General features: G+C 33.9%; 1 protein-coding gene across 1 annotated transcript in view; it reads right to left on the reverse strand.

Annotated features, from left to right (window-relative positions):
- The window catches only part of LOC116423604 (collagen alpha-1(XIX) chain-like), a 147,546-nt gene that overhangs the window by 69,151 nt on the left and 52,233 nt on the right, over window positions 1-26,162 (reverse strand). The window contains exons 5-9 of the mRNA XM_031968611.1: window positions 19,164-19,287; window positions 16,850-17,122; window positions 12,645-12,725; window positions 2,318-2,443; window positions 403-465 (exon numbers count right to left, since the gene is read on the reverse strand). Coding sequence (XP_031824471.1) covers window positions 403-465; window positions 2,318-2,443; window positions 12,645-12,725; window positions 16,850-17,122; window positions 19,164-19,287 — 667 coding nt within the window. The remainder of the gene's footprint in view (window positions 1-402; window positions 466-2,317; window positions 2,444-12,644; window positions 12,726-16,849; window positions 17,123-19,163; window positions 19,288-26,162) is intronic.

The raw sequence follows: 26,162 nt of genomic DNA on the forward strand, positions 1-26,162 counted from the left end.
GAGAGGAAGGGAAGAGGAAGAGAAGGAAGAAAAGAAAGAAGAGAAAGGGAGGAGGAGAAGGCAGAAGAAAAGAAAAAGAAACATAGGAGAGAAACAATAAAAAATAAATTTTGCCTAATTCACAATTTTGCTTGGAGTTCTTTAAAGCTGAAATCCCTGATATTTGCCAGCTTCTCTATGAGTTCAACATGGCAATTAAAATCTATTGCTTCAAGCCTCCTGGGTTCTTGCAGATTTCAGCTGTTGGTATTTTTATGTTGTTCATTAAATGCATGTTTTGCCCCACATCTTTGATATGTACCAAGCTAAAAAAGGCCAGAACAGAATTGCACAGAAACATATGTACAATTTTTTATTCATACTAAACATTTTCTCTAATAGACATTAGATTGGTTATCTTACCTGCTCCCCTTTGTCCCCCTTAGGACCAGGCAAACCAGCAGCTCCAGGCAATCCTGATTCTCCCTGCATAAAAATAAATTTCCAAGTTACTTCCCCAAAAGTTAACATATTGATATGAAATTCTCTTGCTCATAAATATTCGGCTGACAATGGTGCAGAAAAGCAGCATAGCTTCTGGTCATCATTAAATTCTGTCTAAGGCATTTGTCTACTTTCCTACAGTCAACTCTTAATAGCTCAAGGGCTGGTTACCTAATATATGGAGGATCTATTTCCCTGCTCCTCCTTTCAGGATCTTAGCCATTTCTCAGCTTCTTTTTACCAAAAGAAATCCGGGGGAAAGAGAGGAGGTGAATTTCAAATTGGTCTTGTAAACTGTGAAGGGGAGGAAGATGAAACTAATGCCAGCACTAAAGTTCTTGGTTTCTATGAGCATTTCATTAATCTGTGCTGTCTTTCCCATTTAGAATAGACAACCAAGGGTTGCCTATATTTGCTGGTTGAAACTGCATACAATAATGAAAATCTTTGCTGCAATATAGTGAATATCATTCTTTAACTTGGAGATATAGCCAATTATGAAAAAAGCACATTGATGGAGGAAATTTCTTCCATTATATTTTGCCAGCAAAAAACATAATTCCCAATCACTAACACCTACTGAATAAAAAATAAATGTACCCTATCTTGTCTCTGACTTAGCAAGTTAAAGATCCATAGCAGAGATTCTTAATTTGAGGTCCATGAACTTGTATTTTTAATAATTCAATAATTATATTTCAATATAATTATTTTTGTAATCAAATGTATAATATTACATATTTTAAAAAAATTATATGAAAATAGATCCAAAGGCTTCACCAGATTGCTTAAAGTGTCTATGACACAAAAAAGGTTAAAAGACAGGATCCACAATATAATGCTTCATACATTACAACTACAAGTCCTTCCATCCAAATATAAAGAACACAAAGAGAAGGCATCTTTAACAAAGTTAAAGTCATCTGTGTAGTGGACTTAAAATTCAAAAGAGATAAAAAAAAAAGTTAGGAAAAGAGTATGAGATTGGGACAGCTAGATGGAGCAGTAGATAGAGCACCAGCCCTGAAGTCAGGAGGACCTGAGTTCAAATTTGCCCTGAGACACTTAACACTTCCTAGTTGTGTGTGGCCCTGGACAAGTCACTTAACCCCAATTGCCTCAGGGAAAAAAAAGTAGCATGAGATTAATGTTTTAAGAGCAACTGAATAAGTCCAGGAAGCACACTAACAGGATTTCTCTGGGGATTTAAGTGATAGTCAAGAAATTACCCTCATAGCCAACCCATGAAAAGAAAACAGAAAGAGAAGGAAAATAAAATGTGTTAAACATTCTCTTTTTGGACCTGGACCAAAGAGAAGATGTTAGAAAGGCTAATAACCTTGAAAGAGGATAAAAATGAAACAAGAAGAAAAAGGAGGGACTTAAATTAAGTTTGGAATGGAGAAAAGGCAACTGGGTCTCTCTGTCCATTAAGAGAAAGAATAATATAGTAGAGCTGGTAGCTAGGAGACCTACTCCCCATCAATGATGAAGAGTAAGTAAGTATGTGACCTTCGGAAATGTGTTTATCTTCCCTGTTCCTTTGATTCCTCATCTATAAAATGAAGAATAGCTTTCCAATTTTAAAATTCTACTCTTCCTCACTTGAAACCAAATGTAGTGGCTTCCCAGATACACAGGGCTCCTCTAACTTTGAGCAATGGTCTCAGAAATAGTCAAGGGAAAGTCCAATAAGCAAATTGAGTAGCTTGGGACATTAGTTCCAATCTTCAATGTGTTCAGGCTTGTCCTGGGTACCTGCGGCCACATTTGAGGGGACTGATTCACCCTATCCTATGTCTTTTCCACATGCCCTGGGCTGAAGCTCTCCTACCTTGTTAGGAATGCACTGGCATCGTTCAGCAAGTTCCGGCTTTGCTAGCAGATGTGCAGAAATTTTACTGGCATGAGCAGTTGCCATCAATGAAGCCGCAGTTCCAAAGCTGTCCTGCTGTGGGCACTAAAATACAAATTGAGGGCATCATGAATAGAATCAATTCCTAGCAATTTAGGCAACAATGTTCCCTTTCTTCCCTCTTTCCCTCATCACTTTTCATTATATATATGGCTGCCCGAATTGTTGAAAGGCAGTTCCACTGATCCTTTACTAATAGAAAGTTGCCACCGATGATAGAGAAACATAACATTTCCTCTTGCACAAAGATTATTACTGGAGCACTGTACAATAGAAATAGATCCCCTGTGATAAAATTATACTACTCTGAAAAGCCACTAAAATAATGGCTTTAGTAAAGAATTCTTTAAATACTGTATACACATATCTGACTGCTACAATTCTACAAAATATTTATCATTATATTGTTATACTGAAATAACAATATTAAATTCCAAAGCTAGATAAAACTAGTATCTAAATACATCATTTTATAAAGGAAATCAGCACACAAAAAGCACCATCTGAGCTTTCTGATGCTGGCTCCTTGAGCAAAAGAGACCTGAAGGCATGGACAAAAGAAAATAGCCATAGCTGTTTTGTTTTTTTAATTGAACTAAGATCAAATTTACTTTGTCAAAATGTGTTTTTAATATAGTTCAGTGACTTCAACAGATGCTAAAAACAGTGGGAATTTTTTTTCTTTTTTTTAATTACCCAGTGACTTGGTGATAATTCAGGGAATCTCTATAGAGCAATTCAGATAGAACACACACACACACACACACACACACACACACACACACACAAACTTCCCTCTTTTCCAAAAACTTCTTCAGAACGATTTCTAAACAAACCTGAACTTACAGGGAAAAATGAGCTGCCCAAGATTTTAATTGAATTTGCCCAAGAATATAATTAGTGAACTCTCTGTTTTCATAATGGAAATCACGAAAATACTTAAACTGAAAAACTGCTGATGGAAAACAATACCTAGCATTATTTCCATTAGTTATGATGTCATGAAATTTGTGTCTATATTTGGCAACTATCTTTTGATCAAATGATAATAAACTATTTTGCAAACATAACATACTTAGAAATATCCTTACTACCTGCATGTGCAAAAATATTTATAACAGCCCTTTTTGTGTTGGCAAAATATTGGAAATTTAGGGGATCCCCAACAATTGGGGAATGACTGAACAAGATATGGTCTATGAATGCAATGGAATACTATTGTTCAATAAGAAATGATGAACAGACAGATTTCATAAAAATCTAGAAAGATTTGTATGAACATAAAATGAAATGAGAAGAACCAGGAAAACATTGTACACTGTATCAGCAACCTTGTATGATCAACTATGAATGATTCAACTCTGCATTCATCAACCTTCAATTTTTATCCTTGCTGAGCTTTCTGAAACATTTGACACTACTTTCTCCTATTGGATAATCTCTTCTTAAACTTCAGATATCCCTACTTCTTTTCTTTCTAACAACTGCTCTGTCTCCAGTGGATTCTCCCTAAGATAAATGCTACTGTGTCATGATTCTACATTTCCCCCAACATCCACTGCAGCTCTCTTATCGCATCAAATACTTAATAAATGATCAAAGATTCATTTTTAGAATGGAAAGAGTACAAGAGGAAATTGAGTCCAATCCCCTTATTTACAGATGAGAAAATTCAGGCACAGAGGATTTCATCCACAGTCATACAACTTGAAGTATCTAAGACACTTTGAATTTGAATCCAGGTTATTCTGACTAGAGGTACACACTGCAATATATAGCTTTACCAATGATAGCTGGATTGGAAAAATTTAGAAGGTGCTAAGTTAAAAAATTAAAGTACATTTGAACTGTGCAATATAATTAACAAAACAATGAGCTTTACTCTATTTCACAAACCAGGTACAGTATAATCTATAATACAATTATATTCTTTAGGTCACTGTTTCTCATCAGTGATTTATGACCCACTTTTAGTTTCTCCTTTTGCTCTGGATGACTGACAAGCCTACTAGGCATGTAGCTAAATTGTAGGGTTGAAATAAAATCTAAAACTAAATCTTTAGTCATCTTTCTTCACTCTAAATATGTCTAAAACATTTAAGCAAAAAAAGAAGAAGAAAAGAAAGTACAATAAAGAGAGGTGAGTGATTCATTGAATGTTTACACACTAAAAGCATTATGCTGGGATCACAATTACATATACCAACTTCAGTACTTTCCAGTTTGACCAGGAATAAGGAAATGTGTGTTTTTCTCCATTTAGTTTTGGCTATTATCTGAGCTAGATATATTCAGAAGCTAGCACCTACAAGAATTTAAAGGGTAAAGCAAAGAAGCAAATGACAACAGAACCTATAAGAAAGTAAAGGAAACAATCATTTATTAAGCATCTACTGTTTCAGACACAATAATAAATGCTTTTACAAATATCATCTATTTTATTCTTGCAACAACTCTGGAAGGGAGATGCCATTATTATCCTCATTTTACAATTGAAGAAACTGAGCCAGACAGCTATTAAGTGACTTGCCAGAATCACACAGTTGGCAAGTGTCTGAGGCCAAATTTGAACTCAGATCTTCCCAACTCCTGATCTAGCACTATTTCCACACCATTATATTGAGAAACTGAGGTCTAAGCTTAATATGGAAATAACAAACAGATAATGAGTTTGCCTGGAAAATGCTACTTAGAGATGGGGTATAATAAGATTAATTAGGTGTGAATTGTTTTAGTTTGGAGGTGAGAAAGGAAAGCACAGAGTAGTTTGGAATTGTCACAAAAAGAAACCTCAAATGAAGCACAGAAAAGGAATATGGTAACAGGGAAAAAAAACTTGGAACCGAGAGCCAAAGAATCTGAATTTGAATCCAGGCTCTATTACTTACTGCCTATGTGACCTTTAACTGAACTTCTCTGGGACTTAGTTTCCTCAATAGTAAAATGAACAAAAATTAGTTTCAAAAAAGATTAAAAAATTAGTATATATGATCCTAAAGGAATCTAAACTGGAAAGCAAGAGATGACTTTGAATTGAAAGTCCAAGAAGAAAAGAAGCATGGGGAGGAGAGAAAAAGGAAAAGAGATGGACTTCCTCAAGTAATGGGGTGAAGGAGGCTGTGCAAAGAATCAAAAATTCAAGCCAAGTCAAAGATTTATAAAAGTATCTTTATTCACTTTAGCAAGATGAAACAGGCCTTTTTTGGGTGGCTTTAATCTTGAGCAAACTTGTTTTTTCTCTGTTTTAGGCTCCTGGGTATACTCTTTAATTGGGTAACAGCTGGAACCAACTGACAGCTTTGGCAAAAACAAATGTAATGTAATTCATTTATTTGGGAGGAGGATAAGAAGGAAGAAACATTTTAAAACAGTTGATGGTTATATAAGAAATTGTAATATATATCATAATTCAGTTCAACAAATATCAATAAGTGTCTAGTACATCCAAAGAACATAATTAGGGCCAGGCTTGACAAGTAAATTCTCTCATGGAATTTATAGTTTAGACACTTGTAAGTACCTAACCCAATGCAGTATTTTTAATGTATTCAGAACCCAGGAGGGTAGGACTATTTTGGTTTTTACCCACAATAATTATTAATTTACTACTTTCTCAATATTTGCCTTTGTTGTTGCTACTACAAGGAAAAGTTGCCAATAAAAGGCTCTGACCAAAATATGATTGTCAAAAGGTATAAGTTAGAATCAAGATAAAAGGCTAAACTTCATATTAGTAAAAATTCTTAGTATAATTTGATGAGGTTATTTAATTAGCTGTTAAACTTAGTATTGTTTTTCTCTTATTTTCAAAAGACTAATTTCTTTTTGCTCTTTATATTTGCTCTTCATTTCCCTTATGTAGATTTTTAAGTGCTTTTCTTATTTAAATTTTTAAAATTTTCTTTTTCTTTATTATTTCCCCCCAAAAAAATCTGATTTTAATTTCCCATAATTCTCATTGAATCAGCAAATGTGCATCAACAACATAACTCCTATGCCTCTGAGCTTGGAAATCTAATTTAAATAGCAAAATGTGTGCAGGTTAAACTGAAATTAATATAAAATCACGGTACTGAACACTGTTGTAATTTAAAATTAAAATTTATAAATTTTTAAATAAGCATATAAAGCTAGACTTTCAATGATACTTTTAATTTTCAGAGTTAAAAGCATTTAAGTAGAATATAATTGCTTTTAGAAGTTTAACAGAAGCAGTCAGTAATAGTGCGAGCTGATGATTTATTCAAAAATCATTCATTAACTTATTTTATTTACAAATAAAACATTCATTTTTTCACCAAATTTTTATTAAGTACTTTCTAATGCACTATACTGGGTACTAGTGAGGACCCCGATATGAATCTTCTATTCAATGTGTGGTTATTTGTGAACAATTTATAAAAATATTCCTTAAGTAATCTCTGTATACCCCAAAAGAAGATTGTGGGCAGGGGAATATTTCTATGCTTTTAGGGCATATATAATACCTATATTGCTAACTGCTCTCATAAATTATTTCAAAAACCTATCAGGGATCTAAACAATGTCTAGTAAAATATGAATTTTTCTCCCAGGTCTCAGCACACATTAGATTGATGTGGGCATTTTCAGTTCTATCCCAATCCACTAAAACATTAACCTCAATTACATCTCTTTTAAACATAGCTCTATTACTCTCCCTCTTTCTGTTAGTACTGTTCAAGAACTTCATACTTAAACTTATTTAAAAGCCTTTTTAAAAACTATTTTTCAACCAGAATAGATCAGTCTTTAAGAACTCTGCCACCAAAACCCATATAGTACTGACTTTTAAAAAATCTTCTGAAGAATTAACACTTTCTCTACTGAAAATATGGCTCCAAGAAGTCTAGGTGTTTCAAACCTATAAGTTGGCACACAAAGTTATCTTCCTATCTATTTATAGAAGGATATTTGGCTGCCTTTCATCTCACTTGGACTGGGATTTATAAATCAAATTTAGGATGCCCTCTCCCAGAGCATGCTACATAGCATATCTATTTAGATATAAATGTAGATAATAAATGTAGACGCATGTATTGTGTGTATCTAAATATATACATATCTGTATGCATATATGAATATATATATATATATGAAAAAATAACTTACTAGGAATAGAAAAATACATTGAATAGGTGATATGTTTTGTTCAATTGACCAAGATGAATACAGGAGCAAAAGTTTATTTTGAATTAATGTTACTAATGTTACTACATTAATTTTACATGGATTTTTTTGGAGGGGAGAAATGCATTTTTTTATCCTTCACTTTTCATTTGTTTCTTCTATTCTGTTTTAGTATTAATCCTTTTCAAATACGTTTATTGAACACATTTTTCAGTTGAGCAAAATTTAGGCAAACAATCAAGAACATTTATAGAATGCAAGTGAATGCCAGACACTGAGGTGGGGAAGGAGAAGGGTAAAGCATAATTCAAAAATTCAGGAGTTTACAATTCAGTAAAAAAAAAAAAAAAGACATTTCAAAACAGCAGATGAAAATAACAAAAAGAATAGCCCAGATAACAGGTGTTAGATGAACCCAGGGAAGGAACATCCCTATAGATTGAGAAGGTCTGCAAAGCTTCAATGAAGTTAAGAAACTCAATCTGCACTTTAAAATAAGAACAGAATAAACCGCATTAATATAAAGATAGTGATTGTTCTGTGATAAGGGAGGGTAAAGAGGAGTAATGATGGAAGAGAATTCGAGAAATTTTGCAAAAGAAGAGATCAATAGAACCTAGTGACTGGATGTGATAGAGAAGGTAGAGAATTGAGTCAAGATAATTATGGGTAACTGAGAAAATGGGAACTGGTGACTCCATTAACTTTTATGAATCCAATAATCACTTCCACAGATGACACCCAAATGTACATATCCAATACTACAACTCCAAGCCCAGATCAACAATTGCCTACTGAACAACTCCAAATATGTTCTGCCCAGTACCTAAAATTCAGCATGTCTAAAAGTATAGTCATAAGTTTCCCCCTAAATTCATTCCTCTACTAAACTTTCTTCTGTTTGGGGTACTATCATTTTAATTTTTGTTGTTCAATTGTTGCAGTCATGATTCAGTCTTCATTGCCAGTATTTAGGGTTTTTTTTTTGACAAAGATACTGAAGTGGTTTGCCATTTTCTTCTCCAGCTCATTTCACAGAGGAGAAAACTGAAGCATATAGGGATCACTGATTTGTCTAGGGTCACATAGCTAGTAAATGTCTGAGGTCATATTTGAACTCAAGACAATGAGTCTTCCTGAATTCGGCCTGGAACTCTATTCACTGTGTCAACTAGCTGCCCTCCTTCCAGTTACACAGGTTCAAAAAACCTTAGGACATCCTTATCTTTTTCCAGAATTTTCTTAAAGTCCCCAGTAAGAAGAAATCCATTAACTCCTCAGGAAGCCTATTCCACTTTTGGAAAATTCTGATCATTAAGTTTTTCATTATATCAAACCTAAATCTCTCCCCACACCCTCCACCTACTACTCTAAGCAAAAACAAGTCTTTTCTGTGTTAAATCCCTTTAATACTTGAAGATAATTATCTGTTTTCTAAGACCTGAGTATCCCGATTTCCTTCCTATGGTTCTCATGTGGTGTGAACTTAAGAACCTCTTCAACCAATAAGTTTGTCCAACTCTGGATCAATCAATAAATCAGTAAACATTTATCAAACACCTGTTATGTGTTAGGTACATTGAATTGCAGTGCCCAAGTGCTGGGATACAAGAACAAAGAATAAAATAATTTTTACATTCAGGGAACTTATATTCTTACATATTTTCTTTACCATATTAATATTCTTTTTAATATTTTCACAGAACTGAACACTATAGCCTAGGATGTATCTTTTTTCTTTCTTTCTTTCTTTTTATTTAATAGCCTTTTATTTACAGGTTATATGCATGGGTAACTTTACAGCATTAACAATTGCCAAACCTCTTGTTCCAATTTTTCACCTCTTACCCCACCCCCTCCCCCAGATGGCAGGATGACCAGTAGATGTTAAATATATTAAAATATAAATTAGATACAAAATAAGTATACATTACCAAACCATTATTTTGCTGTACAAAAAGAATCAGACTCTGAAATATTGTACAATTAGCTTGTGAAGGAAATAAAAAATGCAGGTGGGCATAAATATAGGGATTGGGAATTCAATGTAATGGTTTTTAGTCATCACCCAGAGTTCTTTCTCTGGGCGTAGCTGATTCAGTTCATTACTGCTCCATTGGAAATGATTTAGTTGATCTCATTGCTGAGGATGGCCAGGTCCATCAGAACTGGTCATCATATAGTATTGTTGTTGAAGTATATAATGATCTCCTGGTCCTGCTCATTTCACTCAGCATCAGTTCATGTCTCTCCAGGCCTTTCTGAAATTATCTGTTGGTCATTTCTTACAGAACAATAATATTCCATAATATTCATATACCACAATTTATTCAGCCATTCTCCAACTGATGGGCATACCTAGGATGTATCTTTGCCAGGCTTTTAGGGCACAATTTTTACTCATAATGTACTTGTGATCTATTAAAACTCTCAGATCTTTTTAGAGTGCCATGGTTTTATTTTACTCATTCAGCAATTCTTTACAGCATAGGATGAGGTCTTATAAGAAAAAAAATGGAAATAGAATTTTAAATGATCTCTTGTGATTGGTCATCTATTATATACCTTAGGTTTCAAAGGCTCCATGGCATAGGTGATTTTCAGATGTTTGATTTGGTCACTGAAGAGAAAGGGGCTCGATTTCAACTTTCTTCTTTATGTTTGTCTTGAGGGTTTTTGCTTGTTCATTTTTCCATACTTGCCTGATCATGTTGGTCCAGGGCTCTGCTTTGGGATTGAGGTAGGGAGTGGAGATGGTGCTATGTTGGCCTGAGATTGGTTTTTATATTATTCTTCTGGTTTTGTAGCATATTCTGGAGACTTATAAGCTTTGGTACTTCTAGCGTAGTTCAATCCAGGCAGAGTTCTCTGCCTTCCTGGTCTGCAAATTCCTTAACTTATGTGGATCTGTTGGTACTGAGTTTCTGCAGACTTCTACTGGATTCAGTTACACTTAGATTGCTGGGATGTTCTGCAGTTTCACAAGTGACTGAATTGTTGGATCCTCCTTGGTTTTGGTCTCCTACCCTAGCTTATGTCATATGTATAGTCTACAGGTTAGAACTGAGTTTCCCTTTTGATCTTGGACTCAGAGATTCACAGCTATGTTCTGGAACTTGCTCCTAGCTCCTTATATAGATTAGGATTCTGCTCCTATGAAACTTGACTATTCCTCTCTGCCCTGAACTGTGAACTTTTCCCAGAACTGGATAAAAGACAACAGAGCTGCCAGGTGGTACCCATTCCTGCTCTTAGTACTAGTAGAGGAATCCCCCCAGGGGATTTTTCTCTGTCAAAATGTTCACTCTTATTACAGCCCCTGGGCATTCACAAATCTGAATTTCTGCCTGCTATATTCAGTACAGCTTCTGCTATACCTCAAGATAATCCCCAACATGCTAGAAAAATTATTTACTGTGGCTTTTTTTCTGACTTTCTCATCAATATAGAATTTGGCACATTTTCTTGTTCATTATATAAATTGTTTATTTGTTTTGTTGGAATAGAGTTAAAAGCAAAATTGTGACCTCTCATTTTACTGTCTTGATTCTTCTTCCTCTAACTTTTCAAACTGATGCTCTCTCTCCTTTTACCTTCTCCTCAAACTTAAATATTTATTAAGCTCATACTATGTGCAAAACCCTGTGCTAAACTCCAGTCATACAAATCCAAAAGTTAAGACAGTTTCTTCTTTGAAGGAGCTTTAATAGGGACAATGGTATACAGAAAATATCAGTGGTGTCAAAATGAAAGGCTCCATGGTGTTTAGGGTGCAGCAGCAAAGCAGATGGCAATGCTGCTTCTTTATTCCACTGAATAAATAATAATAATGTTTGATATTGCACTATTCGACAGTGGCAAAGGCTTTGGTGAAAAGAACTCTAAGAAAAAATCCTGGTAATACCTTTCTGTGTTCAATCAACTGAAACAAATAATAATGCCACTAACAATGAAGAAATTGGAAAGGATTTTGGATTTGGACATAGTGAGTCTGAGGCAAAAACCAAATAAAAATACTGAGTAGACAGCCACTGCACCCATGATTATCACTTGAGACAAAGAAGTTTAATGTGATGGAAACACCACCTAGAAAAAGTCAGGCATTTCAGTTTTGGTAATAAGTTACCATACTATCTCCTTTGATCTTCAATCACTTTTCTACAGATATTATTTCTACTTTATAGATAAGGAAACTAAGGCTCCTTTGATCTTCAATCACTTTTCTACAGATATTATTGTTACTTTATAGATAAGGAAACTAAGGCTCAGAAAAGTTAAAGGGCTAGACGTGAGATTTGAGCCTTTTTAGACACAGATTTATAAATCCATCTATTAATACAGTTTTTCATGCCTGGAATGTTTTCAGATGACATGCCTTCTTTCACCACTCAGCTTGGTAATAACCTACTGATGAAAGCTTTTTCCATGATTCCCTTTCCTCAGTTCATTGTCTTAGCTTCCTCCTCTAACACTCCTATATCAAGCTCTTTCTTCCCCTTTGCCTTTTTATGGCACCACCCTTTTATTTCCTACCTTGTATTCTATTTATCTGTGCTTCTGTAGTTCTCAGGAGGATATACATTCCTCAAAGGTAGTAACTTTCATTTTTTTCCATGAATACCCAGAAGCTAGCTCAATACCTTACACACTTTGCTTGATTTAAAGTCTAATAGCATTGTTTAATTGAAGAGTAAATTGAAACCTAGAAAGATAAGATGACTTGTTCAATGTTACAAAGGGAATGAGTAATATAACTAGCTTTTGATAAAGTTCTAGAAAATTCAAATTTCAGTGTCAAAAAATGTATTAAAAACAAAAAAGAATTCTAGCACCATTTATATTGAATTTCAATTTGAGTTATGTTGATTTTGAACTGAAACTGGGGTACTCAGGTATGTAGATTTTTAGAAATGTATAACTCAGAAGACATCATGAAATATATATATATATATATATATATATCTGTGCCAAGAAGACCACAAATGGGGTCATGAAGAGTCAGACATGACTGAAATGACTGAAAATATATAGATGAAAAAGGTAAAAGATGGATTATATGACTCAGTTGTCACTTTTTTTTCATACAAAAATAACCTACCTTAGCATCTGATATTTCACAGCACATCTCTTGGGCTACAAAGTTTGGGCTACAATAAACTTGAAGCCGATGAAGTTCAATCTATTGAAAAATATAAAATGATCAAGAATCATTATTGATTTCTTGCTGTTGTTTTTATTTATAGACACTATATGTATGAGAGGTTAAACACTCATAGAGCATGTGAACATATCAAAAGTGAAAGCTTGAAATTAAACCTGCCTTCTTGGCTGCTCTTTTGGATTAGTTCTAGAATTTAGCCATTTTCCAAGTCTTTAGGTATATTTAGCCTCATAGAATAAATCCTATAATAATGTTATGATTTGACAACTCTATTAATCTTTCATATCACAAAAGAAAAATAATATCTAGTAGATAAAATGACAGAAATGAATACTGGTCTATCAAAAATGGAAGTGAGAGAATACCAAAAATTCAAAGCCTATTTTGGAAAATGCCATAAAATGACTTTTACCAATGTTCTTACTGAAATCTGGAAACTCAGTAATTAAATGAAATAAGTCATCTGAAAGCTTATATATTGATATGAACTGTTTTAGATTTATAAATCTTAGAATTTTTGTAGTACAAAGTTCTTTCATTTAAAATCATTTTACAAGGTTGATTTAATCCACAATCTGCATCCCCAAAAGGGTACACAAACTTGTAGTAATATTTACAAAATTCCTACCGCTAGCTACTAAATTATCTTATAATTACCATATTTCATTGCGCATCTTTCACCTCTTGCCCTTGAGAAGGAAAACATTTTTCTGGGCAAAGATTTTTAAGACTTATTTTATTTTAAATTTTATTTATTTTGAAATCTGTCATGAGACCATTATTTTGAGAGTGTCATAGTGGATAGAAAGTTGACCTTGAATCTAGTAAGACCTGAATTCACAACTACTGACTGTGTGACCTTGGACCAGTCACTTAATCTCTGTACTGCAAATAACTCTCTAAAATTATTATATTAGTTGCAGATGATGTTAATCTGAGAGAGTTGTTTTATTTGTGTATTTGCTAATGAAATTACAGCTCCAATCCCTAATCTTTTTCTAATTTTATTTTAAAACTCTCTACCCCAAAAGTGCCATTGGTTGCAGAAAGTATTTTTAATGGTCAGAGCTATACATTTTAAAAAATCTAACATAATTGTTTTAAGAGCTGTAAATTCTTGTTGCTGTTGAACAATTTCTGTCATGTCTGACTTTTTGTGACCTTTTTGGGGATTTTCTTGGCAAAGATACTGGAGTGGTTTTCTAGCTCATCTTACATATGAAGAAACTGAAGAACATAGAGTTAACTGACTTGCCCAGGTCACACAGCTAGTGAGGTAGGATTTAAAATCAGGTCTTCTTGACTCTAAGTCGAGTGTTCTATCCATGACACCACCTAACTACCAAAAACCTGTGAGTTTCCTCAATAAAATATTCTCACAGGTGACTTTGAAAGATCCAAATTGTGATTTTTTGGGGGGTAAGGGGAAGCATTTTTTATAATGCTGTCAATGAACATTTGCATTCATTAAATCTAGCTTGTACATGTTTACTTTAAAAAAATTCTGCAATATTCAACTTGGTTTTATATTCCTTTATATCCATATTATCAAGAGATCAATCACCTTAGTCTTAGAGATAAGTGAAAAAATATCTCCAGATTGGTAAGATTTTTATAAGCCTAGACGACTCTTCCCAAAGTCATTGATTTAGAACTAGAAAAGACCTTAGAAATCATTTCTTTCAAGTCACATAGGTACTCAGTGGCAGGATTCAAACTTAGTTTCTCTGTCTGTAGTTCCAGAAGCACACTATATACTGTACCACACACATTACCTCTCCAAATTATACCACTTATAGTAATGTTGCCAGAAGAAGACCAAAAGAATGCTATTAAATCAATAGCTACTTATTAATGCAGTGCATAATGGAAAGCAACTGCTATTATAAAGCTGAATGTACAGAGTCTATTGTTCTTAAATAAGAAAGGTAATCTGGAATCATTTAAAGCTCATCTTTCCACAGCCCTTTGCATTTCAAAAAACCAAGTTTTTTTTACATAATTATATTATGTATCAGATTTTTACATTTCACCAACATTTAATTTTCTACAAAATTAGGACTGGACCCGAGTTTTTTTATATCTATTGTCCAGAGATAATTTGCCTGTGTCAAAATATTATGCCTATTTATACGAATATTATGAAGTACAGTATAGAATAATGAATAGAAGTCCTGCTCTTAGACTTACAAAAATCTGCCTATGTTGAAAATCTGAATAAGTCCCTCAGCCTCTTGGGGTTTCTAGCTATGTTCTAAGACATAGATCTATAGATGAATTGCTGATTTTAATCGGCAATGTTGGGAGAAAGTTTGAACATTGATAAAATCATGGGTCTGCTGAGAGAGAGACACAGAGAGACAGAGACAGACAGAGAGACAGAGACAGAGAGAGACACAGAGAGAGAGAGAGAGAAAGAGAGAAGTAAGGAAAGAGGGAGAAGAGAAGGGAGAGAAGAGAGGAGAGGAAAGGAGAGGAAAAGAGAGGAGAGGAGATAGAGAAGAAAGGAGAGAAGAGAAGATTAGGGGAAGGAAGGGAAGAGAAGAGAAAGGAAGGGAAGAGGAAAGAAGGAAAGAAAAAGAAAGAAAGAAAGAAAGAAAGAAAGAAAGAAAGAAAGAAAGAAAGAAAGAAAGATAGAAAGAAAGAAAAGAAAGAAAGAAAGAAAAATAAAGAAAGAAAAGAAGGAAGAAGGGAGGGAGGGAAGGAAGGAAAGAAAGAAGGAAGGAAGGAGGGAAGGAAGGAAGGAAGGAAGAAAGGAAGAAAGAGAGAGAGGGAGGAAGAAGATAAAAATACAGAGGAGAAACAGTGTCTAGGTATGAATGAGTCTGAACCTATGATTTTCACTGGTATAATAAATTCACAAATGAGGAAATTTCTTCTACCAATGGAGAATGGCAACTGCTCTGCAATCTATAGTCTTAAAGAGTTGTCTAGGGACCTGGGAAGTTAAATCACTTGCCCAGGGTCACAAACCAATAGAAGCCAGAGTTAGGGACTAAAACCCAATCTTCCTTATTCTGAGACCAACTTTCTATCCTTTATCCCTTCTACATCACAACTTTCCCCATCATGGTTTTGTAATGCCAGAGAAACTGAGGCAAGATAGAGATTAAAGAGTTTTTAATATTTTATTTGAGAGGGAGGGATTGTGCTAGAGACAAAACAGGATTCATGTTGCCCCCAGGGCTGGAATGGACTCAAGTCTCAAAGCATCCAATAGGGAGTGAAGAATTCCAGGGAGTCTTATAATTCTTCAGTGATAAGGGAAACAAATGCAAAAGGCAGAGAGCACTGGTGAATGGGAACTTTCGGAAATGGACCATAAATTTAGTTTTGACAGGTTGGGGGTAAGGATCATAAATTCTGATAAGTTGGAAGGGCTAGGAGCCACTCAGTCTGAGATAGGAGATATCCCCCTCCCCCATCTGAGATTAAACATCTGCAGTTTGTCTCTATGGAATGCTAGTGGTCAGGTCTCCCAGCCCTAATATATATCAGTTCTAATGGTCAGGAAGGGGGGTTGCAACCAGGGGGCCTGAGGAAGAACAATTCAAGGAACTGAAGTATAACAATTCAAGGAAACTGAGGCAGAACAATTCAGGGAAACTGAGGCAGATCAGAATAATTCAGGGAAACTAAGGCAGAATAATTAAAGGAAACTGTGCATAACAATTCCTATATATGATGGGTTGGTATAAGAAACTAAACAGGAATTTTGGGGGAGTTTTACAAAACCAGCAGATGACATGGATCCTATGATCAAATACTTAACCTAAATTTTATAGTAAGAGACTGCAAATACTGTACAAAATAAAAAGAAAAAAATTCAAACTGGTACAAAAGGAGAGCCAAAAAATTGTACACAGATTTTTCAGATCACAGGAACACATACCCCTAACTCCCAATATGTGGAGGGGATAACTATATCCATATATACATTTCTATGCATATACATACACATCTGTATGTAAGTGCATATAATTTGATTATTAATGAGTTTACATAAGGTGGTCTTTTAAAAATTAATATTGGCACAATTGCCTTTGGAAAGAAATATGAAAAAACAAACATTCAAAAAGGATACTTTGCTTTACATAGAAGCATCACGCATTCACTGTCTTGGCCACAGCATTGTTACTTACGTCTACAGGTTTGCCATCTGAAGCACGGGCAGTAATGACAGTTCTTCCATGAAAGTCAACAGAGTCCTTTTCTTCTGTTTGTCTTCTCTCAATCAAATTACAATCCACATAAAGGGAAAGGATCCTGGACTGTATGCTGAGACCAAGCTTATGCCATTGACGGTCAAATAGAGGGTAAATTTCTCGACTTTTGAAAACATAGTGTAACATTTCTCCCTGATGAAAGGCCATCACTTCCACTGCCCTTTTAGTGCCATCAATTATTATAGAGACCTGCAAAATTATAAAATATTTACATATCTTATTCCTTAAAAATATTTTGAAGATGCTTAAAAAAGCAAAATAAATGGAAAATAATATCAAAGAAAACAAAAAAAAATGAAGGTAAAATAAATGTGAGTATCTTGTTGAATTTAATAAGCCTGTGGAGTGGATGATATGTACTTTAAAAAACTAACTGTAAAAATTCGCTGTTTCTTGTGGAATCATTTTATCCACTACATATTTAAATTTTTATTAATGATTAATTGCATGATAAAAAGAATTTTTAAAAAATTTGAGACTGTCACATCAAGATGACTACAAGCAATAATTTAAGCTCTCAATAAAAGGCCAGATTTATGAATCATTTTCTTACTAAGCCAAAGAAAAATCACAACAGTCTCTTGCATATAATAGATACTTAATAAATGCTTGTTGACTGAATATCAAAAAAGATGAGGAAGTAAGATGGTCAAGTTTAATAAAATCCCATTAACCAATAAGGTCTAGGTAACTCTAGCTTCAGTTCAAATATTACCAACTTTCAAAGATTTCCTTATCTCATTTTCTACAACTACTGTTTCAAACCTCTTTTGCCTTTGAACTAACCACTAAGCTCAGCCTCAGCAGTAGCACTGACAAGTAGATACATAACCTCCTTCATCCGTCCTCCTTGACAGGAAAAATTGAGGTTTTCTGATGAAAGCCTCCTCATCTCATTCTTAAAAACCTTGTCAGCATTCTTGTACTTTCACAAGGAAAATAGGACCATTGGATCATAGATTCAGAAGATGAAATGACGTTCAAGGTGATCTGGTCTGACATCCTCATTTTATAGGTGAAGAAACTGAACCTAAGAAATGCTAAGCAACCTGCCCTGGGAGATTTTGCTAACACCTGACAGAGCCACTTGTCCTATATTCAATCATCTCCTGACAACTCATTTTTTTTCTACCTAGAAGTTAACTCAGGTCTCCTTAACAGAAAATAAGCAAGCCCTCTCTCAACCTTGAGAGTCCATCTAGCTACCATCCTATATTTCTCTTTTCACTTATAGCAAAAGTTCTTGAAAAAATTGTCTTCATCTGATGTCTCTACTTTCTTACCCCTCCTTACTCAGCACCATACTTCCTTTTCAACCCCTTACAGTGGAACTCCTGACACTGCCAATGATGTTAAAGCTATTCTTTCTAAAATAAGAGGCTCCCCATCACCAAATACATGTCCTCATCTTCCTTGGCCTATCTGTACCCTTTTGAGCTATTGATAATCCCTTCAAACAATTTCTCTTCACTTGTTTTCAGAGAAAAACATACTCTCTCAAATTTCTTTTTCTATCTCTTTCACTGGCTTCAACATGCTCTTTCCAATGCCTTATTTTGGACATTTTCCCAAGAATCTGTCCTTTGTTCCTCTTTCCTTTTCTTCCTAAATAGTACTCAATGCCTTAGTGACCTCATTCACAATTGTGACTTTATCTACATGCATGATTTCCAAATGTATATTTTTATTTTTGACTTTTCTTTTAAGGTTCAGACACAGATACTCAATTGTCTATAAAATATCTCTACCTGGATTTCCTAGTGGCACCTCAAACTCAATGTGCCAAAACAAAACTTATCTTTTCCCCCAAACACATTTCTTTCTGATTTAACTATTTCTGACTCTTCCATTTTCACAACCTTAAATTTATCTTTGATTTTTTTTCTTCCTCTTAACTCAGTTACATTCAGCCAGAAACTAAGTCCTATCAATTTCATCAGATAGGTAGTGGAGTTTCATAGTATCGTACACAATTTCCCTTTTCTACCTTGAATTAAGAGAATATTCATGTTTGTTGATTTTTGTCAAATTCATAATAATAACAAAAGAACTTAAGAAGAATCCTAACTCTCAACCTTTGTGCTAGCCATTTCATTCAGTTTTATTTTTCTTAAGATTATGGCAAGATTTTGGGGAATAAAATTGTATATCTGTGTTACAGCATGACCTAGTATTTCCTTAACTTTTCCTCCAAGAGAAAACAGTAGTACAAACTCTTATGTCTTCTTACCTGTGGTACATTACGATGATCTAACAATTGCCACAGAAACCATCGTTCCCTTTTGGTGCTTCGCCGCACCCGGAATATGGCTGCTATGGAGTATTCTTCTGGAAGTCCTTTGGGAAATATCTTTCTATGAAGGAAAAAACAAAAGCCAAGCTATTACTGTCAATCAATTAAAAACACATAAGAACACTTTTTTTTTTTTTTTAAAAAAGCCAATAAAATGACACGCAGTCATTATATTGGAGGAGAAAGAACTTCTTGGACATGACTATTTTATTACTTCTATAACTCACTATTAAGTGAGATAATTTATATAAAGTGTTTTAGAAACCATTAAGGGCCTATAAATGCTACCTGTTATTGTAATGGCAATTAATGGCAAAGAACTCTTATGTAATGGCAAAATGGATGCTGCAGAATATCTTTATTCACATTGTTTTTGCTTTTGAATCTGAAGATATTTTACTGCTGAAACTGAAATAAAGGAGGGGAAAAGTATGTAGTAGCATCTACTAGGGAAGTTCTAGCAATTAATGAAGTTAGCCTAAATTTTAAAAGGGACTAGTAATTATAGAAGTATCAAGGATTATATTTTCTGTTCCTCAGAACTGTGCATTTATCATGTTAAATTTCTTTTATTTTAAAGTGATTTAAACCTCTAGTTTAAAATATCACAATCAATTTAGTTTAAAATATCACTCTAGTTTAAAATATCCCAAAATAAAACTGGAGGTAGCTTCAATTTTTTGACTTACTTTTACACCTTTAGAAAAGGAAATAAACATTCTTTCTACATGATAACAAACACTAACATGAGATAATATAGGTATCTATGTCTGTATAATAAGCAGTAATTTTTATGAGGGCAGAGGTCATGTGTTATCTAAATTTTATCTTTCCTCCAGCACCTTGCATAGAGAAACATAAAGGCTTCTGCTTAATAAATGTTTGATGAATGAATTCATGAATATTATATTCTGTGCCAGGCCCAGCTCAGGCTATTCCTATGATTCAAGTTCAAGATTAGAATGTAATGAGGCAGTAGCAGACCATGGAAAACAACAAAAATAACTTTAATGAGAATAATTAAAATGAATATAATTCTAGAACTTAAAAAAGATACTTAAACAAAAGTTTACTAGTCTACCACTTTAATATTCTCATAAATTTATGAATTGCTTGAGGGGAAGGGACTGTCTTGTGCCTCTTACAGTATCCCCAGCATTTTTCAGGAAGTCTGGAATATAGTTTTATTGTTATTGTTGTTGTTCAGTTATTCATTCACGTACAAATCTTTGTGACCCTATAGACTAACCTGTTCCTGTGATTTTCCTGGCAAAGATACTAGAATGATTTGTTGTTTTCTTCTCCAGTAAATTAAGGCAAACAGAGTCACGTAGCTTGCTAAGTATCTAAGGCTAGATTTAAACTTGCGTTTTCCTAACTCCAATTTCATTGCTCCAAGCTCACTGGCACACAGTAGGCACTTAATTAATGTTTACTGACTATTGATTGACCTCCATACCTACCTCTCATATTCTAGGACAATCAGCAATGCTATTTCAGAATGATATCCTGCAAGGCAATGAGAATTCCACTAAGTCCTCTCATGATAAATTCTCAAAGGTCCTTGGGAATTTTATTTTTCAGGCAGCAAGGAAACCAAACTGTCTCTCTTAAAGGACTAGCTCAGTCTATATAAAATAAACTTTGCTGCTACCACAGTGGGCAAAACAAACACTCCATATGCTTCCTTCTCTCAGTATTATACTAGAAAAAGCACTTTAAATATACCATGAATTCAATTGCATCAAGAAAAGCAGCAGAAATCTCACCTGTTTTTCCAGTTAAGAAAACTGTGAAAATTACTAAGAATCACATTGCCTTCATGAACCAGATAGGGGACTTAAACTCAGATCTTCCTAGCTTAGGAAGGGGAAAGGAGAAAGACAAGCTTTTATATAGTTCCTAATAAATGTCAGGCATTGCACTAAGTGCCTTATAAAAATTAGGTCATTTGATCTTTGCAATTACCCTGTGAGGTAGGTGCTATTATTATTTCCATTTTGTAGTGGAAGAAACTGAGGCAGAGAGAAGTTAAATTATTTGCTCAATAAATGTTAGATTTAAACTCGGGTCTTCCTGATTCCAAGCCCAAGTTTCCTCACGGCTATTTCCTATTCCTTTAATCCATGCTGTTAAGGAAACTAATTTTTTCTTCAAAATTATCTATTTTCATGGGTAAAAGTAAATGAAATAGAGAAAATCTGAGAGTAATGTGTAAGACAATTACTTGTCTATAGTTCTTAGCAACCTGGAAAGCACACAAACCCATAACTTATCCACTTCTAATCAAGGTGAATATGTAGCAATTTATTTTTCTGTGAAATTTCTATCAGAGACGAACTAAGATGGTCAAATGATTGATAATAATTTGCATCATTGACTCCCCTATAGGCATATATGAATGTGTTTTTTTTTTTTTTTCTGAAGCAATTTGGGGTTTTACCCAGTCACACAACCCAGTTCCTCCTGACTTCAGGGCTGATGCTCTATCCACTGTATCACCTAGCTTCCCCCATATGAATACTTCTAATACATAATTTCTACAGGAAATGGATACTGCTGATAAGATAAATGTTTATTATTATGACTATATAATAATATGTTTAATCTAGGGAAAGATATCTCCTAAAAATGATATGACACAAAACTTCAAGAAATTTGAATTGCTCAATAATTTAAAATCTAACAACCAACAGAAACTAAAAGGCCTTGGTACTTCAAGAATATATATTTCTATTGCTGAAGACAAACAGTTTAAAGTAATATTATGCAAAAGAAAAAATACAAGATTAAAAAATTTAATTGTGCTAACTAATGCTTTTGTCGTTCAGTTATCTTTTCAACCATGCTTGACTTTTTGTAACCCCAGTTGTTTTCTTGGCCAAGATACTGGAATGGTTTGCTGCTTTTTTCTCCATATCTAATAGTTAGCCTAGGGTAATCAATGAACAAAGAAACCTACTACTAAATTCCTTCTTGTGATTATATAATCTATCTTCAAAAATGTTTTTGCTAGATTCTTTGAAAGTTTTATCCATGAAACCTTGATATTATGGAAAGGATCCATTTGCACAAAGATGTTTATAGCTACATATTTGTTTTAGAAAAGAAACTGGAAATCAAATAAGTGTCCATCTGCAGGGGGAATGGATTAACAAGTTAATAAAATAGAATATGGTAATGCTGAGAGTAATGATGAAAATTAAGGCTTCAGAGAAACTTAGAAAGATTTTAGAACAGAAGTAGAAAGAATGAGCAGAACCACAAGAACACTTTATGTAATGATGACAATAATATAAAAGAAAAATAACTTTGGAAGTACAAAAAACCCAGTTACAAATTGTGACTTCAAAAAACTGATAATGAAGTATCAGTCCAATCTCTTGCCAAAGAGGTGATATATTATAGGTACAGAATAAGATATACATTTTGAGATTTGGCCAATGTGTTGATGCATTTTTTTAGACTAATTGTGGCAAGGGAGGGCTTTGGGCAGGAGAATGAAAGGAGATATGAATTAGTGAGTAGTGAGAAAAATACACAAAAAGAAAGGACTATCAATAAAGCATTATTTAAAAGAAAAAAAAATAAAAATATACAGGTGACAAATGACAATTTAATGACTACTTTGTTAAATTTAACATAGTTAAAAGCAAAATGTACATATAGAAACTCATATTTTCATATATAATCCTGTGGGATTCTTTGTTTTTGTGTATCAAAATATGTTTCTCTTAAGTTTATAATGATTTCAAAAAATTATATGTAAAATAATAAACTAAATAAAACAGGCTTCTAATCTTTGGGGCATAACAGAATTCACAACCTTGTAAAGACTAACATGTAAATGTTAAATATACTCACAATAAATGTTTTAATATTATTTCTCTGTGTCATGCAACAGTTTCCGATATAAAGGCAGCCAACTGACTCACACTTTGGTCAAATACCAGAGATATATGATGACAACACTATGTCTGAACTATTCCAGCTTGAATATCTTTGAAAGGGGTGTGGTTTCCTCTAAGATATTCTAGCCATTGCTTATTCAGTGATACTTCCAATTGAAAATAAATATTTCTGCTATCACTTGCTGAATCATTCATATAAAACATAGCCAGATTTTCTGGTGCAATCATGAAAACAGGATGGGGGAGTCTCATCTGATTCATAAGTGAAAATAATAATTTATAAGATCTTTAAAGAATGATTTTACTAGATGTTGATATTAAATACAAACTTCAAACTAAATAGAACAAAAATAATTTGAAAAGATAGCAATCTTTAGCAAAGGAATTCTAAAACATGTGGGAATAGAATGAGGTACGTGCCATCCTTCTTGTCCTGTCTACTGTTGAAATTATAATGAGAATGTTTTCACTGAATCTATAGAAGATCAACTTACATCCTAGTAAAACCTATATGATACAATGAATAGAACATGAGACTTTGAATCAGGAAGACAAGTTCAAATGTGGTCTCAGGATCTTAATAGTTGTATGTTCCTGGGCAAGTCACTTGATCTCACTCAGCCTCAGTTTTCTAAGCTGTAAAATGGGGATAATAATAAAACACATCTCACAGGTTTATTGTGAGGACCAAATGACATAACTTATGTAAAATACTTCCCAAGTTTAAATTTGTTGTTGTTCAATCTTTTTCAGTCATGCCCAACTCTTTGTGATCCCCATTTAGCGTGTTCTTGGCAAAGTTATTGGAGTGATTTGCCATTTCTTTCTCCAGGTCATTTTAGAGATAAAGAAACTAAAGCCAAACTAGGTTAAGTGACTTTTCTGGGGTTATATCAGCTAATAAATAACTGAGGCTGGATTTGAATCAAGATGATGGTCTTTCTGATTCCAGACTTAGCACTTATATTTATCTAGCTTAACCTTAAAGTGCTATACACTGGTTAATATTATTATTAAAATACAAAATCCAGTCATTTCATCTAGCTGTGCAAGATTCCATATTACACTAAATATACAAGAATAAGAGTTGTTATCCTTGATTCACTCTTTCACACTTTCCCTGTATATTGCTGACAAATTCTGTCATTTCCACCTTCACAACATTTTTTGTATTAGATCATTTCTTTCTTTTGACATTGCCACTCTCCTTATCTGCAGGACTTTACCACCTCTCTTCTGGACTGTTGCAATAGTCTACGGATTTTTTTTCCTGCCTCAAATATTAGTCCACTCCAGTCAAATCTCTGCTTAGATATTCCAAAACAGAATTCTGATCTCATTCTCCTCCTCTCCTCCTTATTCAATAAACTTCAGTGGTTCCAAAATGCATCTAGGACTCAAATGCCTCTGTGGTTTTTAAAAGTCCTTCACAACCAGGTCCCTACTTGCCTTTCTAATCTATTTATGTCTTACTCCTTCCGAAGTACTATGGTATCCATTGTTCTTCACATGCAAGATGCCATCACCCAACTCAATGGCCAGTCCTTACTCTTGGCACTTCCATTCCTCATCATCTCTGTCTCTTAGTTTCCCTGTGTTGCTTCAAATTTCAGCTTAAGTTCCACTTTTTGTAAGGATCCTTTCCTAGTCCTCCTTATCCCCTACAATTATTTTAATTTATTCTCTATATTATTTGTACATAGTTTCTTGAATATTATTTCTGCCATTAAACTCTCAACTCCTTGAGAACAGGAACTGATTTTTGTCTTCTTTGTATTCCCAACATTTAGCTTAGTTCCTGGCATACAGTAGGCACTTAACCAATGCTGGATGACTTGACTTGCATGCAAGGCATGTTTCATTCATTGTATTTATATCTCTAGTGATTATACAATACCTGCCACTTAGTTGGTGCTTAATAGATATTTGTTGACTGTCTTGTTCCAGGATCATTTTATATGAAGAATAATAAGATGATGATGAAGATGATACCCTAAGAAGATGATACCTTAAAACAGCTTATACAAAGATGAACACTTCCTCACCAAACAGGTGGAAGATTGATAGTTATTCTTAGAACACATGATAAAAAAGATGAAACTTGGAGAAACACTTTTGAATCAAATAGATATCACTTTTCTGAGAAGAAACAAAGATTAAAAATAAGGACATGTTATTGGATTTGTCTATTGCCATTGAAAGTGGCTTATCTCTGAAAGGAGTTTCTGAAACAGTAAATATCCAAGTATTTAATAAATAATTATTGATTGCTCCATGGAATCAAAGGTCCCTCATTAAAGGTCCCTCCATGGGAAATATCCACATGAAATGAGCCAACAATATGTCAACAAAGAAGCATTGAACAAATATATGAGTCATCTAGATTTGTTTGTGAAAATGGAAGGTTATAATGGCAATTCAGGATGAAGTCACTGCTACCAGAAATTATAGGAGGGTTAGACTTTAGCAGTACCCAGTTAGTGGTTAATGTAGATTATGCAAGAAAATGGTAGAAATTATGCAGTACATCACTAGGCTGCAAAGATCTAGCATCTACCAAAAACATAGCAATACATGACCTAGTGACTAGAATTATATATTAGAAGCGCCTATTTTTTTAAAGACTGAAAGATGACAAATTCATTTATTGCAAATGCAAACCTCAAAATATCCTGGATAGTTCAAACAATAAACTATACTGAAATCATACCATTATCATGGATCGACTTTTGTCCAAAATCCCCTAGATATAACAGTGATCTATAAGAAATGTATTTTTAATAGATAGCACAATACCACCTGTGATTTCAAAAATATATGGAACATGAAGCTTTACATTGTATTGGGAGAGAAATCATTGGAAAAAGGCAGGTTATAACATAGAAGAGAGAAAATATGTAGTCAGTGAAGCTAATCTTAAGAAGGAAAAGAGTATTACTGGGTTTGTTTTTGCTTTTGTTTTCTAAATCCAATACCAGCTGTAGATTTCAGGAAAAAGCACATTACAAACATAAGATCAGTCTAG

Source organism: Sarcophilus harrisii, chromosome 4, assembly GCF_902635505.1.
Source record: "Sarcophilus harrisii chromosome 4, mSarHar1.11, whole genome shotgun sequence".
NCBI lineage: Eukaryota > Metazoa > Chordata > Mammalia > Dasyuromorphia > Dasyuridae > Sarcophilus > Sarcophilus harrisii.